Here is a 16,407-nt window from a genome sequence, read left to right on the forward strand (position 1 = left end):
TTTGCCAATAATCACTTTGTGTAAAATGCTTTTATTGAAAATAGTCCCCTTTGTACAGTAGCTGTTTCTTATCTTAATTTGTTGTAAATGGCATTTTTGAACAGAAGAACAAATTGCAACAGATGAGAGGATGTAAAAAAAAGCTCTTAAGCTCTTGAAAATTCTTTTGGTTTAGCTGCATCTCTATATTGTACAAGAAAGTAATTACTAGTATAGCTCCAAAACAACCATATTATACAACAGAACGTGGCGTACAGTAGAACGCTATTAATAATTTTGCCATACATTTTTTTTACTATATGTAGAATGTAAAATTATAAAAGCAGGCATCAAGATCCAAAAATCTACATACTGATGTTGGCTTAACGTTATAGAATCTGCTTAAAGCACTGACTTGAAAACAAGTCTTTCGTTGTGGGACACGTAACTGATGTCGGCTACAGAAAGTGACATAATGTGAGTCGCAACTATTTCAAAAATCTCTCTAGTCTTCCCACTCCATTGGCAAAAGCCAAGGATGTGGATAACCCAGAATGTGTGGTTTCCTGGGAACAGTAGCAGGGGAGAAACTGCCATACTTTGTCACTGGCACATTTTGCTTGATTGATGTGGAAGTCTTTCTCTTATTCATCAAGGCTTTTGTCAGTGAGTGTTCTAACTCTAAAGCCTCATCAGTTGGCCGTCCACGAAGAATGTGTCTGATAGTGGGGAGTGCTAAGTCTGACTTACAGTCCAGGTAGCTCTTGAGGTTGAGCTCAGGGAAAACTTTATCTCTTAAAGCCTCAACCAGCTTGTTCTGAGCATGAGACAGTTTGAGCTGATGGAGAACGTTCTGCTCCAGTGAGACGTAGCACAGAGAGTCTTCAGCCAGCCCGAACATTCCCACAGAGGGCTTGGTCTGGCTCTTCTTCCACAGGGACGGATTCAGCGTTTGTTGTTTGGATTTGGCCAAAGTCTTACTCTGTTGGTTCTTGAGGTCTTTCTTCTTGCCAGCATGAAGCTTCTCTGCGCCACTTGGAAGGAGTTGATAGAGCCCTTCATCAGCCAAGTCTGCTAGGTCACCAACCAGTAGTTGCTGAACAATTTTCTTTCTAGTGAGTGGAGATGTCACTGTAAGAGTATCTTGCAGTCCTCTGCCTGCGTCAGACACACAGCCAATCACAGCTTGTTAAACATCCCAGCCTTTGGGATATTTCTTGGAACGACTTTGGGACTTCACGGCCAGCATGCAACAGCCCTGCTTGTAGCAATAAACTAAAAGCACAAACCATCGCCTGCTAAATGCACCTCGTCAAAGATTAAAGCAGAGGATTCCACATGACGTGTCAAAACGTGCCATTAGAAAAGCAAAGCTCTGAGAAGGAAGCTTTGAAAATGACAAAAACATGCAGATTCATACTCAATATGGAGCTAAATACCATACAGAGTGGTAAACCAGTCAACCACATAAAAGCCTTTAAAGGAGGACTAAATACAGACTCTCAATATGTCAGAGGGTACAGTTAATTTGTTGTTTAAAAGATGGCCTACTTTCCTAAAAGCTCATCAATGTCAATCAACTTTAAAGATGATTAAGGAAGACAACATGAAAGCAAACTAAATGTGACAAGCCCTGAAATAATGTCCATACGTCATTCAAACGTGTCCTTTTGCCATGTTAAAGCAAACTTTGCAGTCATTCCCAAAGATTAAAGCAAGCCCACTTCGAAGACCATACTTACCCTCCTTAAAAGATACTAGCACAACTCGGCTGTCTGCGAGCTGTGGTTTCCTGTAGTTGCCATTCAGAGACACGGGGGCTGACTCCTGGGCATGGGAGGAGTAGATGGATGTTGCCAGGGTCATAAACTAAGAAGACACAACAAAACAAAAGCATGTTATGCACAGATCTGCATTTTTCCTCACCAACACACAAATAAAGATTACATTTAAAGGGGCAGATCATATTAAAATTACTACAAAATCAATCAAGTACCTGTTTGCGAGATATTGTGACATGATTCCTGAACACTGTCCACAGGACACTGGGATAGCATGGAGGAGTCGTCAGTGACCCGTCATAGCGGTAATACTCATCCAAACGTGCAGGCAGCAGTGCTCTAATGTTGAAACCGGGCACCTGGACTTTCTGATCTGCCAGAGCAGAAGTCATTTGTAACCCCAAAACCCAGATAGAATTAGAGCTGATATTGTTCACTACTTACACGCATTACTTGTTTTTTCTTGTTTTCAGTTGGGGCAAAACAAAATACAATCATCACTTTAGACTTACCCCTGTATTTGACACCATTGATGAACTTCAGAAACTGTTCAAAGGCCGGATTGAACTCTCCAACCTGTATGACAAACATAGTTAGATGGTTCTGATCCACACAAATTTGCCCCCACCCCCCTCAACGTCTCACCTCAATCAGGACACCCAACACAGCCAGGCCATCAGATTTGTCTAAAGCTGAGGACATATTGGGATACTTGTCTGAATTGAAGTGCACTACATGCATCTGTGAAAGAAAAGAGAAATAAGAAAAGACCCTGTGGAAGAAACAAAAAATACTAAAATAGCATGTAGTTGCAAAAGTCAAAACCTTGAGATGATTGGTTGTAAAATGGGATTTGTTCCTTTATTACATCCAAGGAGAAAGAAAAGTGGTAACATAGACATCAGATATGTTGGAAAGAGTCTGGATTATTTGATGTAGATCACTCTCACACTATTTTTTGGAAACGTCAGAAACTGACGTTCATAAGGGGGTGGCAGTAGCTCAGTCCATAGGGAGTTGGGTTGGGAACCGGAGGGTCACTGGTTCAAATCCCCGTATGGACCCAAAAAGTTGGGAGTGTGGATTGGTGGCTGGAGAGATGCCACTTTACCTCCTGGGCACTGCCAGGTGCCCTTGAGCAAGGGCGCTGGGGCGCTCAGGGGGCTGGTTCAGCTGGCAGCCCACTCACTCTGACATCTCTCCATGTATAGTGCATGTATAGGTCCTGAGCATGTGTGTGTATTTCAGGCCTGTGTGTGAGTACTAACAAAAAGTATGTACACAGAGTGCAGTACAGTAATTTCCCCATTGGGGACTAATAAACAAATTATCTTATCTTAAACACTTTGGACAATGCTTTATAAAGTACTATAACAAACACTAGGATTTAAGGTTATTACACCTGTTCCATGCACCGTAGATGCATTGGATTGTGGATAGCGGGTAGTGTGTCTATGACACAAGCACATGAGAAACATTGGAAATGTGAAAAAATTGTATTTTCAGCCTTTGTTAAGGTAGACATTTGAACTATTTCTGGGGAAATGTTCCATTTCTCATCATTCCATCCCTCCAAAAAACATGTCATCAAGGAACTGTGGTTCTGGAGTCTGGAGAGACTTGAAAAGATGCATGTTCTCGACGTGTCCACTCAGAACTTCAGGTCAAACCACAGCAACTTACATGTGGCTGTGCATCAACGTGGGCATGGTCACATAAAAGCACACAGGTTGTAAACATTTCAGCTTCTACCCACTGTAACTAGACACCAAATTATATTTAAAAAGTATTCAATTTTGGTTTATATCATAAAAGAGACTCTTACTTTTAAACTTTACTGTCTGCTTGCTTTGAGTACTAAAGTAAACAGAGCAAACTAGTGTGTGAAAAACTGCTTACAGGGCTTGATACGTTTAATAGCACTGACTCTTTTCCTGAGGTGGTTGAAAACCAAAGCATATACTAGTCTGGCCCTCTAATCTCCTTAAACCCTGCAGAAATAAGACACACTGTCATACTGTACATCCCAAGGCTGACTAGAATTATGTCCTTGCCTTTTAGTGTTTGTGCAACTAAATGATAAAATAAGCTTATTTGATGTATGATCTAAGTCATACATCAACCAGTCAATTGGACTTTACAGTCCATCACACAATAGTGGAAGTAAAAGAGGCATAATAAGCATGGTCTGAAACTGTCTGACTGGATGTCAACTGAACGCCTGCCACGGTGTCAAGGAACTGGAACAGTGATATGCTGATGCAGCGTATTTGAGCTTAAGCCACGTCTGTAAGCCTTGAAGAGAATCAGTGTCTCCGATTCATCTGTCAGTCAAATGTCAAATGTTTAAGCCATAAAGTATTACATCATTTGTCTGGTGTCAGAGAGGCTGTCACCTGACGTTGCACACACGTGAAAGTCCTGCTTAATCACTGATAACTGACAAGATCTTATAATTTAAAATGTTACACTTAAAAATACATTAAGTTAAGTATTATTTGCAAAATGTCCTTAAAGTACTCACGCAAAATGGCATGGAGTGTTATATTAAGTGATTTATCTTGGAATTGTCCACCAGCGTCTTTTCCAATAATAGTGGGTAGCAAGAAGAGCTGTTTGCTTTGTTTACCTCTGCTGCACACTGCTTACTGTTCACCGTGTGTTCAGAGCCTGCAGGTCTGCTGGAGGAGCCCCAGTGGAAATGAAGTTGAGCTGCAGTGTAACGATGAGGCAGGCTGGAGATGTGCATCTTAGAGGGCAGTGATATTTGCACTGCGTTTCAAAAGACATGACACGCCACCACACATAACACAGCATGGTAGGGGGTTACTTCAGTTAACATCAGGGTATCAAAAAACATCAATTTTATCTAAAACGAGAAAGCCAGCATAGTCCACTCTGTGCTGTCCTTTTACAAAAGCTGTGTAACTACGTTTAGTTTATGCTGAAATGATGCAGGGCACTTTTCGCGTGTTCGTCAGTGTGACCAATGATTACAAGTGAAAAACCTCTGTCAGCTTATTTCAGACACACATCATGCTGATGCTTGAGCTACATCAGGCATGCACACATAAGCATTTCGCTGGTGGTTTTTGCATATGTAATTTAAACAACAGTTTAATAACACAAGGCAGACATTACATGCATTGTTCGGAATTGCCACTAAAATTTCACATATACAGCAATTTGTACATCATGCATAATGTAACATGTAAGAAACAAATGACGCCAGCGCTGCGGTTTAGTGCCACAGTTCAAACAACCTCACTTTTCTCTGACTGAAATGTCCTCAAACTCTTCAAACAAAACCAAATCACTCAACAAACTATAATTTGGTGGAATAATCATATTCATTTGTCTAAACTTTTTTCTGTGGCACTTGGGCACAGTTGTTTATGTTCTTATTGCTATATTTGGCAAATAAATGTAAGACTGTGTTATGTACAGATATCAGACACTAAACCTAAGCTGGTTTCTTTTGTTAAGGTGCATCAGACTCAGCAAGGGAGAACAGATGACTAATCTCTGTTCATATTTCCCCAGACAAAACATGGAGCTCTTTCTTTGGCTGGAAGGGCAGCTAAGATAATAAGAGAGTGATTTTGGAAAATTGCTGTGGCAGAAGATCCTCCTATCACTTATTTTAGGTTGACCCATAAATTAGGTCTTTACAGCGAGAACAGACACCACCACATTTATGTGGGACCATATCCAATGAATACACTGACTAGTGCATCACTTTGATTTGAAAAATAGTTGCTTAGTTAATAAATAGATGTGTTTTTTTTAAATACTTATTTTGACATACTGTACTTTAATGTATTTTGTTGACAACACTGATGATATATACTCACCAGAATGTCCATTATTTCCAAGTGTAAGCTGCTCATTGAGCGACAGGTTGTAGTTTTGAGTCTCAATTGGACGCAAAGTTGGGTCGAACCTTAGCAGCTCTGACCTGATGTCTATTGGAGATTGAAAAGCTGCACCACAATATGGATAATGGTTAGCCCAGTGGTGCTCTCCGTCTGGCCCTGCAACAGCAGCAATATAAAGGATTGCCAATGAAACACTTATAAAAATGTTTAATTTTTACTATTTTAATATGCTGCACATGGTTTTACTAAATATATTCTAATCCTTCATTCACTGGCACTGGCAGGGATACAATGCATGACTTTTTAAATGTTAATGGTTCCATTTTAAAGGTTAAATGAGCAGAGCGTGTCCCAGTGTAAGGTTGAATAGAGTATGGATCCAAAGAGGGCCAGGGCTTGTCCTTGGCCTATAGAGAATTTTATCTGTAATCAAAGTGTAGTATTATTATCTATGCACAAGGCGGCATGGGAGAGGCCCGTGGCTCCACTCTTGGTCCCTTTCTAAAGCAGAACCAGGCTGTTGTTTGTGGGGAGAGACAGTGAGAATGCTGTCTCTTTCCAAATGAGAGGTTTCTATAAAGCACAGGACACCAGAAACTGCCACATTTGCAGTTAAAGTCATGAAGTTGACAAAGTGACCTCAGCTGCATGAGGGCATCTCTCCATGGTATGTCTGCAGAGGCAATGTCCTTGGAGATCATACAAGAGAGAAAAATATTTTTTAATGAGAAATGATGCAGAAGAAAATAAATTTGGGAAGCTCTTGATTTCTGATATGTTTATTCAGTATATTGACTGAAGTGTGAGGATCCATGCAGAGCTTTTCAAACATGGTGCTCAGTATAGAGTGAGGCTCAGGGTTTGCAATGAATGAACCCTATCAAATCTCAAATACCATCATTGTAGCTAAATAGAAAATGGCACAAAAGGCTCTGAACGTACCAGAGCTCTCATCCCTTCTGCGTATTTGCCACTGATTTATTATCTATCCAGAATTCATTAAACAAAAATCCACCATTAACCATATGCCAGCATGAGGTTAAATATGGATGATGCAGCATGAGGCCTGCCCCAGCCCTGACTGCCAGTTCCCAGACAAATGTGGATTTATTGTACAACACATGCCAAAAGGCATGACGTGAAGCTGTGAAATCACGGAATACTTGTGTCTAGCAAAGTTCAATCTAGGCAAACCCTCACTGTAAGAAGGAAGAAAGTTACTCTTGTGGCTATAATTGTTGTGGTTGGGGTCGGCTGGCCGTGAGTTTTTGTTTTGTTTTCTATTTTTCAGAGTTTTCTGCTATCCGGCCTTGTTTTTCCCTTACTACCTCTCCTGCTGAAGCCAGCTGACTTCACACACCTGCATCCCATCTCTGATCCCCTGTTCCCGCCGCTCGCACCTGCCTGCCATCTGCAAATAACCACAGTTTATCAACTCCGGCTCTCCGACCACTCCTCGTTTAATCGTTGCTTCTGCTACCTTGGTGAACCTCGTACGCTCTTTTTTATTTTTATTTTATTTTTATTTTTTTAAATACCTGGTCTTTCTCCGAGTTCTATTACCTTTTCTGTTATTTCTCTCGTAGTCTTCACCGCCACTCCTGAATCTTGTCTCCGGTCAGCTGGCTTCCTCCCTCGGTCTCCCTCCCTCAGCCTGTCTCCGTACCAGCTTCCAGCCCCGGTGTCTTCCCCTCGGTTCCTCGCCCCCGGGTCTCCCACTGTGGCTGGGCCTTTCCCGAGTGCTCTCTCCCACTAGCCTAGTGGGAGAGAGCACTCGGGAAAGGCTCCCCAGCTTTCCCGTCAGCACTTCCCTGTCCCTGGCGTCTACCTCCCCACTTCCCATTTTGCACTACAATAAACTTATTCATTATTTGAGCTTTGCATTTGAGTCCTTCTGTTACCTCCGTCACAATAATTATTCAGTGTCCACTTAATTTGCTATTTTAATTAACCCTTGTGTTGTCTTCCCGTCAACCATGAAATACGAATGAATGACACTTTTTTAAATGTTTTTGTCAAAGTTTTTTGATATTTTTATTGTTGACATTTTCAGCGCTTATTTTGATGGCCCTTTTTGTGCGCCAAAATTATTTTTTACTGAAAAGGGGTCATATTTGACCCAAGGACAACATGAGGGTTAAAGCCACTCTGCCCGTTAAGAATGGCCTTCAGTGGTCCCTTGGTAGTCTTTGGCATAACGTACTGTATATATGGGACCTTTCTCATGTAAAAAATAATGTTATATAACATTTGTATTGGCTAAGTAAATGGTTCAACATAACATCAATTGTTATATTAAAAAAACAATAGTAGAGCAGGGTGAGAAAACTACAGTAATCATCATCAACATTATTATTGTACTCCCATGTAAAGGTTTACTTTTTTGTCCTCTGGCAGAGGGTGGAGTGTTGAGGTGGAGATAAATCGTATGACTCAGCCGTGCCCCGTCACCAGAAACTGCTAGCAGCCCCAAGACTACTGACTACTATGACAAGGCATCTTGAGGGTTTGACTGTAACTGAGGATGAAATCCACCACGCTGCACTTCGAAGGCTTATATATATATATTATAATATATATATATATATATATATATATTACATTTCTTTCCTCAGTAGTCATCAAAAACCTTCCTACTTTTACTCTGAGTTAATTTGTTATCATTAAAATAGCACAGGTTTCTGAGTGTTTGGTTACTGTATTTTGTTAAGTATCATGCACTGTATGCATTTGTGGAAGGATCCAAGTGTTTATATTTACACAACTTAGGCAAAGTACAGCAAAGGATGAATCATTTCTTTTGCCACCACATCGAGGTATTCCCCTGTACTAACACATACATTATACATTTTCCTAATCTTTTTTCCATTGTTTGATAAGGTGTTGTTTCAATTTTCCAAATTTCCACAGGAAGGAGATTAACAGGTGTGTAAGTAGAATCAAAGGGCCATTTTCCCATTAATGCCAAGCAAACGCTGTAATTAAATACAGAGTAGATCAGCTCTTAGAAGTTTGAAATGAATAAGTATAATTTCCTCCAACTATAATTATTTTACCATGAATTACTGTGTGGGGAAGTTACTATTTTCCTATTTATCCTTGGTGTGTTTTTGAAAGGATGTGCACACTATAAATGTATGTTGAAAAGAGGACAGTTGGTTTGACCAATGATTCCAGTGTTCAAAAGTGTGTTTTAATATTTGTCTAAAGAAATAGTTAAGACAATTGTACTGACTTGCTTCACCTGCCTACTTGTTGGTTTAACATTCATTCCCTAAATGTGACAGACCTTCAAGAAGCAGTGACACAATGACGAGAGGTCATGCTCTGAGCACAGAGATAGCTATGGTTGCCCACAGACCTTAAGGCATGAGACAAAGGCAGTCAGCCACTTATAAAATGTAATTACAGAGTCTGTAATGAACTCTATGATAACATGAAGGGACGGGGGGATATCAGTGCTGGTTGTCTATGAAAGTCAAAGAAGGTCAAAGAGGAGTTTTCCTCTTAATCGGAAAGCATTGCTGTCATCACTTTGGTCTCATGTGGCATTGTCAGCTTTAAGCACTGCCGTGGGGCAACACAGCATTAGCATCTTCTCTGACTCCCAGTTATTGCCAATCAGAGCGCTGCATCAAATTGAATTCTAACACTTACTTGGTTAATGCTGGTTCAAGGGTGTGCTACTGTGAGTGATCAAGACCTAATACGTGCACATGGACTGGGATTGCACCAAATGTGTAAATGTATCCAGATATATAGCTATATCCATTTTATGATCGACTATTGACAAATTATGTGGAAAATATAATATAACTTACCACTGTATGTCCATTTGTGACCTGAAAAAGACAGGAAAAAAAAACATTTGTTCCCACTGTACATGCAAATATATTAGAATATCTAGCCTACACTTCCACACATGTTACAGGATGCAGCATAATAGTCATTTTATAAATTAAAAAAACAACAACATTTATTTAGAACAGACATTTCATCTCAGAAACAAGTGTCTCTCTCATTCCTTAGAAAGAGTTTGCGCAGCAGGTGGATGGAGACACCTGCCATGCAGGATAAAGCATCTTTTCTGCTCAAGAGCTTGCAAAGTGTTAAAATGGCCCAAACGTTTTCTTCTTTCTACTTAATACATAATCTAAAACTGCATCCCAGACTATATTTTACACTTACCATGCAGTACAGAGAGGAAAGTCAGCTGTAGTAAGACGATGGGTGTGAAACTCAGAAAGTGCATGTTGATCCCCCCAGCCCTCCCTCATGCAGTAGTCTGATGTTAACCCGGTGCAAAGCAGAAGCTTGGAGCACTAGAACACCAGCCTTCAAACCGACTTTTATAGGCTCTACTGGTGTTGTCATCTCCATTGTCGCTCACGCTGACGTCAGAGCAACAACATAACCAACCTCCAGAGTTGTTTGGTCACCGGAAAGTGACAGCTCAACGGCGGCGTCCGCATCCAAGCGAAGTCACTTATTTAGGGCTCGAGCTGCCGGCGGACGAAAGATGCGGGAAACTGTGAGGCAAGCACGTGCGACGGTGTTACACAGAAATATGCGAGCCATCTTATTCTGTGACAGATGACAGATGTGTTGACCATATCTTGACAGGTGAGGTGGTCTCTATAAGACCTGCACACTACAAAGTAGCGACCTGTTTGTGCGAAACTATCAAAATATATAACCCTTTAGCAAAATGGTTTGACTGTGAAAATATGACATTCATAAAGTTCCCCCTCTCAAACACTGTTAAATGCATGTTAAATGTTTCTCCAAGTTAAAAGGTTGGGTTGTGTAATTGCTCTGGTCCAAAAGTCAAAGTTAAATCATACACACTGATACATTTAGTTTTATGTAGAATTTATTTGAGCCACCCTCCACTCAAACACGTGTTTTTGATAGCTTACTTCCCTTTAAGCTTCACTGAGCCAAATTATGCATTTTGCGAATTTGTCTTTACATTCATCATCTTAAGGGGGAAATTTTATCTTAAAATTTTATCTTAATTTAAGATACAAGCATGATTTTACATTACAGCCAATCATGGTTGGCTATTTATGCAACTTTTACAAGTGCAATGAGGAAACTTCAATCAAAATTAGAAGCAACAACTATTCTATCTATCTATCTATCTTACTTCATACTCTTTGAAGACACAGAAGACTAAATAAATAAAATTAGTTTCTTTCTTTTAACCTGGCTCATGATGAGGATTAGGCTATTACACATTAAAGATGAAAGCCTTACAATGCGAGAATAAAGCAGAGTTATTTCAGCCAAAATAAGAGGATACAGTAACTTCCTGAGCTAACTCTATGGCAGGAGGATTTTAATTTTTTAAACATGCTCTCTTGGTTGTATTTGCAGTCATTTAAATTACTTCATGCAGGTAATCTCAGTTTTGATGCATAACATCTCAACATGCTCCATAAAATGACAAAAAAAATAACCTATAAACAATCTACAATGCAACTGTTGGCTGACATGCCAATCTATGCTAATTTGTGTATTTTGCCTCTGTGCAGGTATCATGTTTAACTGCAGTCTGAATGTTCCCTGAATGAGGCGTGAGGTATTTCAAACAAGACACCGAACAAAGCAATACTATTACATACTATTGCATATTGATCTGTAGCCTATATGTAAGTAGTTATGCCCTAATATAGCATATAGAAACACTTAGGTCATAAAGTAATAAAAAAGAGGAAGATGTCTATCCCTGCTGTTAACTTTTGTTTTGATTGCAATTAACACCATTAGGGAAATGTCAGTCCAAAGGTCAATGAGCACAACCCACTCCCACTGTAGTTTACAACCCTCACTCATTCCAGCAAAGAGAGGACAAAGACAAGCAGCAAGATGAAGCACCTGTTGTTGTTGGGGATTGCATTTGCTACATTCAACGTCAGCCACACGAATCCTCCAGGTACATCAAACTGTTTTCTTCTTAATTTAAAACCGTAATCAACAGTTTAGGACAGAGGTTTACTATTGATTACACAGGCTCATCTTTAGTGAAAAATGCGTTAGCTATTTGAATTGCTGTTTTCGTTTTTAAACTACTGCAAAATTATTGGGTTTTACGTATCTAGAATATGATTGACAATGTGTTTTACTTAAATGTAATTATTTAGTTTCAACTGAAAGTGAATCAAGAAGAAGTTTTACCGTCAGTCCTTTCACAGCATCATGGCGTTACGTTGTCGTAAGATTAAAAGAACTAGGCTGAATCATATACAATAAAAGGGATGTCTGCAAAAACAAAAAATCAATAGACTTGATGAACAAAAAGTGTTGTGAAAATGTTTCAGGGCATTATATGCAGTAAGTCTAGCCTGCATCTCTCAGCAGAATATAATTGTATTTTGCCTTTTTTTTGTCAACAATGCACCAAGTCAACAATGATTGTCCTTAGCTTTGACCAAAGAAGAAGAACAGTTGGTATTACCGGACATTTACTCTCCTGGAAATGTTATTTACACACTGCTAACGATTGTGTCAAGCTGACTGGATAATTCCTTTCTCTATAATTTCACACTTTTAAACAGTGAGATCATTTCTGTCTGAGTCTGAGCATGATGAGCAGCACCTGCAGCTTCATCTCATGTCACAGTTGTGAGTTTGGAGAAGCACACATTTCGAGCATCCAGGAATACCCAGTTAGTTAGTCTCCCTCCAAAATCAAGTGTATTTTTGGGTTAAAAAGTCTAATCTCAAAAGAATCATTTGAAACCACTTCCCTTTTGTGAAATCTACAAAGGGCGGGACTAACAATGCACCATAAATGAATGACACTTTTTATTGCCATCATAAAAAGAGGGAGTGGGTATCTGGTGATGAGGTTAGTTAAATATTAGTTTTGTGCTGATGATTTCCAGTGAAACACCTATGGCAATAGTCACCTCACCAGCTTTCTCTGTGGCCAATAGTTTTCCGACCCCAATACTGTGCTAAAAACCAGTGCGTCAAGTTTTGCAGATAAAAGGTATCTAACCAACAGTGTAATTTTTTTTTTTTTTATCATCCAACAGATTACTGTAATTTGCAGTATGATGAAGGTGAAGGCACAAGCTTCACCTTTGCTCTGTATTATGACCATGAGCAGGGTGTGTGCAATCCTTTCCTATATAAAGGCATGGGAGGAAATGCCAACCGTTTTCAAAATGAAAGAGAGTGCATAAGAAACTGTTCCACCGATGCAGAGAATATCTACCCCACGGATGGTAAGATAGTTTTGAACACTAGTAATGTAACAATTTGTCTGTATTCACCATTAACTCTGTTTTAAATATGCAAAATGTCTACTGTAACTTCAAAGACCGCCTAAAAGATGAACCCAGTCAAAGAAATCTGTACTTCCTGGCTGTTGTAAGGACTTTGGAACATGAAATGGCTAATGAGGTGAAGTTTTATGGCGTAAAGGACCATAAAAGGAAACACTACACCATCATCAAGCCTCTAGGTTGCAACTGAAAGAGAGTGGTAGGGGTGGCTTCTTGAGATCTGCTTTAACCAGATTATAATTGTATGAAAAAAGGCAGGTTTATTAAATGACGTAAAATACATGGTATCAATACCAATGCTTTTTTGCGTGCCAATTTAATAGACCCAGATACTGTCGAGTTTTACTTTGTCCACCTGTTTGACTTTATTTGTTCAGAGGCTACAGGAAAGACAGTGCCAGCATGAGTGTTAGCAATACGCCACCAAGTGGTGAAAGAGCAGGACTACTTATGACAGATGAAAATGTGAATGAATACACCTGAGACTTTGATAAACTGCCCTGATATCAATGGTTCTAATGAGCATGATGTTTTCTCTTCAGTGTCCAAAGCTTGCCACTTCAAAAAGGCCGCAGGTAAATGCAGTGCTCAGTTACTGAGATACTACTACGATTCTGTTCATGACAAATGCAAAAAATTCCTTTGGACTGGATGCATCGGAAACGGAAACAGATTTTTTGACCAAGGCAGCTGCAACTCCACCTGTGCTGGCATCCATGGTGAGCACTAATCTGTTGTCTTATGTACACAGTTGCGGATAATTGTGCATGTTAATACATCAATATGTTAATGCATGTTTTGAAACAAATGAGTCTGTATTAAAATTTGATACAATCATTTGTTTTGCAACATGCTGATGTTAACTGTTTTGGTTCTAAGATGATCGCGAGGAAGATGAGGAGGAGGAGCCAGATACTCCTATTGGTCAGTAGACACACAACAGGTCCCTGTTATAGTTGGGTTTGCTTTAGCTCAAGCTGGGTTTTACACAGGCTCCAACTGATTGCAACTATCTGCATAAAAATGTTGTTTTACACTTTGTTTGAATTTAGTATCTACTGACATGAATCCTACCAATCTGTCCTCAAAACAGCAATCATCTGTGGAGTTCTGCTTGCAGTCATTATTGCCGCCGTCTTAACAACTGTGATTGTCTTGACCGTTCAGTCAAAGTGAGTAAGACAACTTTTCTTTGTCTTTTGTTTTACATTAAAAAAAACAAAAAAAAAACAATTACATTACTTACAGTTAATGACTCTCCTGTAATTTATCTTAATATACTTCTTTAGGAAAAAGAGCCCCAAGAAGAATGCAGCAGGGAAAAGTAAAGACCCCCAGTCTGGCACACCTCTTCAGGACAAGGGGATTGAAATGGCATAGAAAGCTGTCACCTCAATAGCAATATGTGGAGTTTTTATCAGCTGGGTTTTGTATTATTATTAACTCTACTAGTCTTGATACAAAACTTATCAAGCGATTACAACATTTATGTTCAGTTCAGATTTTTTAACTGACATGTAATAACTACAATTTTGTTCAGTTTACTAGTTTGTTTAACTTACATCATGTCCAAAGTAATGTTTCTTGTATTTTTTCTTTGGAGCTTTATCATGTATTTTCATTTCGCAACCCCAATTAAATCTGATCAGTCAAAGTGTAATCAAAAAATGCCAGAGCTGAAACGATTAGTCAATTCATTGTTTAGTTGATTTTTCAGCAACTATTTTGATAATTAATTAATTATTTCTTCAAGTCATTTTTCCAGGAAAAATGGCAAATGTTTTCTTTGTTCCAGCTTTTCAGTTGTGAGGATTTCTGCTTTTATTTCCTAATGTGATAGTAAACTGAATATATTGGGTTTTGGACTATTGGTTGGACAAAAACCTTTGGGATCCATGAAATTGTGATTGTCGTTCTCACAAATTTGATACAATGAATTCAGTCAGCAGATCAATTATTAATGAAATTCATTGTTAAATGCTGGCCTAAAAACAAACAAATCAAAACTTTAGGGAAATATTTTTACATTAGAAGCAAGTCCATGTTTTTTCCTGACAAACACTCAAACAGGAGTAGAACTGCATCATTACAAGTTCAGGTACTCATCTGCTTGTGCACAATTACCTGAAATGCTTTTGACAATGAGGTCTCAGTGTAACTGTTGCAATGTTTCCAAAATATAAGTTATATCTCAACATCACCTGGCTCAAAGATTTGGTGAAAACTGTCTGAAGTCTTCTGTAGGCACGTACCAGTTCAAAACTCATATTTTTAGAACTGTTTGTGAAGTGATGCCTACTGCACACTATAATTATGTTGACCTGCTCATCCTTTGTGAATATTTTGTTTTAGGCTGTAAACAACTCAACAAAAAAAGTGTCAAAAACAAACTTTCACATTTTCTCACATTTATCCTAAAATGTGTTACTGTATTATCAAATGCTTGTGCTTTGTATTTGGGAAATAAAAGCAGTTTTGAATAATCACTGGAATGTCTTACTTTATGGGAAATTTGGTGGAGTTCCATTTTTTGTTTTTCGCTGTAGGTGATGTACATATTCATAACATATTTGATAATTATCATTGATTTGATGATTAAAAGAATGTCCAGGCATTCTGTGAAGTCTTCATGACATCTGTTTATGTCCATTTTCTCATTGTAGAAGTAATCACATGGGAGTAAAATGAAGGTTTATCGTACTCAAAATGGAGAACATTGCTTTTTAAATGCGTCATATTGCTCTCAGACTCGCTTTAAAATACTCATTGTTGGATAAATGCAAAATATTCAAGTCAACCATCTTAACTCGTACGTGAATAATAATTAATGTCAGTTGTCTGCTGATGTCCTGATGCCAAAAGAATTGTTACCATTCGAATATTGAGATTATAAAAGTAACTTTCTTATTTGTACAACCAAACACTTGTCCAATTAGGCCTACAACATTAAAAGCAAATCATGGTGTTGCAGGTCAAGTGTTACCGTCTCAGCTGAGGGGTCCAGTGTTCCAGAAAGCAGGAGCGATTCTATGATCCGACCTTTAGGGGGGCTCTGCCCCTAATGAGAATGTGACACGGATACAGTGCCTAGCAAAAGTGTCAACCACCCCGCTAAATCAGTTATTTCATTAACCCAGAATCTCTGAGCTATCTTCTGAACAACGTCAGGTAACTTTTTTGACACTATTAACAATATAATGGAACTAAACCAGACACTTTATAAGTCACATTAAGAAAGAGAAATTTGACACAATGATCTAAAATTCAGCAATTTTAGTTGCTTACATTTTAATTTGGGTTCTAATCTGCGCCATGAAATTACCAACTTCTTCTAACATTAAACTTCACAACTGCACTCCTGCTCTCCCTCAGACAGATTAGGTAGAGACTCAGCCAAAGACAGGAGTCTGGTTGGACTGGGTAACCCGTGCATAGCACACAGGATATTAAACCTGTTTCAAGCCCTTTGAACTG

General features: G+C 39.0%; 2 protein-coding genes across 2 annotated transcripts; one reads left to right on the forward strand and one right to left on the reverse strand.

Annotated features, from left to right (window-relative positions):
* Positions 1-11: 11 nt before the first annotated feature.
* On the reverse strand, positions 12-10,253 carry ca12 (carbonic anhydrase XII). Its single transcript, XM_032524225.1, has 9 exons — positions 9,827-10,253; positions 9,460-9,480; positions 5,615-5,794; positions 4,390-4,532; positions 2,406-2,501; positions 2,273-2,336; positions 1,976-2,133; positions 1,722-1,848; positions 12-1,137 (listed from the first exon to the last, which is right to left on the reverse strand). Exons 1-9 carry the CDS (start codon positions 9,888-9,890, stop codon positions 485-487), a joined length of 1,506 nt encoding a protein of 501 aa, XP_032380116.1. The 5' UTR covers positions 9,891-10,253; the 3' UTR covers positions 12-484.
* Positions 10,254-11,331: 1,078 nt separating this feature from the next.
* Positions 11,332-15,419, forward strand: si:dkeyp-73b11.8 (inter-alpha-trypsin inhibitor). Its single transcript, XM_032524233.1, has 6 exons — positions 11,332-11,576; positions 12,682-12,873; positions 13,476-13,652; positions 13,813-13,857; positions 14,027-14,105; positions 14,223-15,419. The coding sequence occupies exons 1-6, from the start codon at positions 11,510-11,512 to the stop codon at positions 14,311-14,313; spliced, it is 651 nt and encodes a 216-aa protein (XP_032380124.1). The 5' UTR covers positions 11,332-11,509; the 3' UTR covers positions 14,314-15,419.
* The last annotated feature ends 988 nt before the right edge of the window (positions 15,420-16,407 follow it).

This window comes from Etheostoma spectabile, chromosome 8 (genome assembly GCF_008692095.1).
Source record: "Etheostoma spectabile isolate EspeVRDwgs_2016 chromosome 8, UIUC_Espe_1.0, whole genome shotgun sequence".
Taxonomy (NCBI): Eukaryota; Metazoa; Chordata; class Actinopteri; order Perciformes; family Percidae; genus Etheostoma; species Etheostoma spectabile.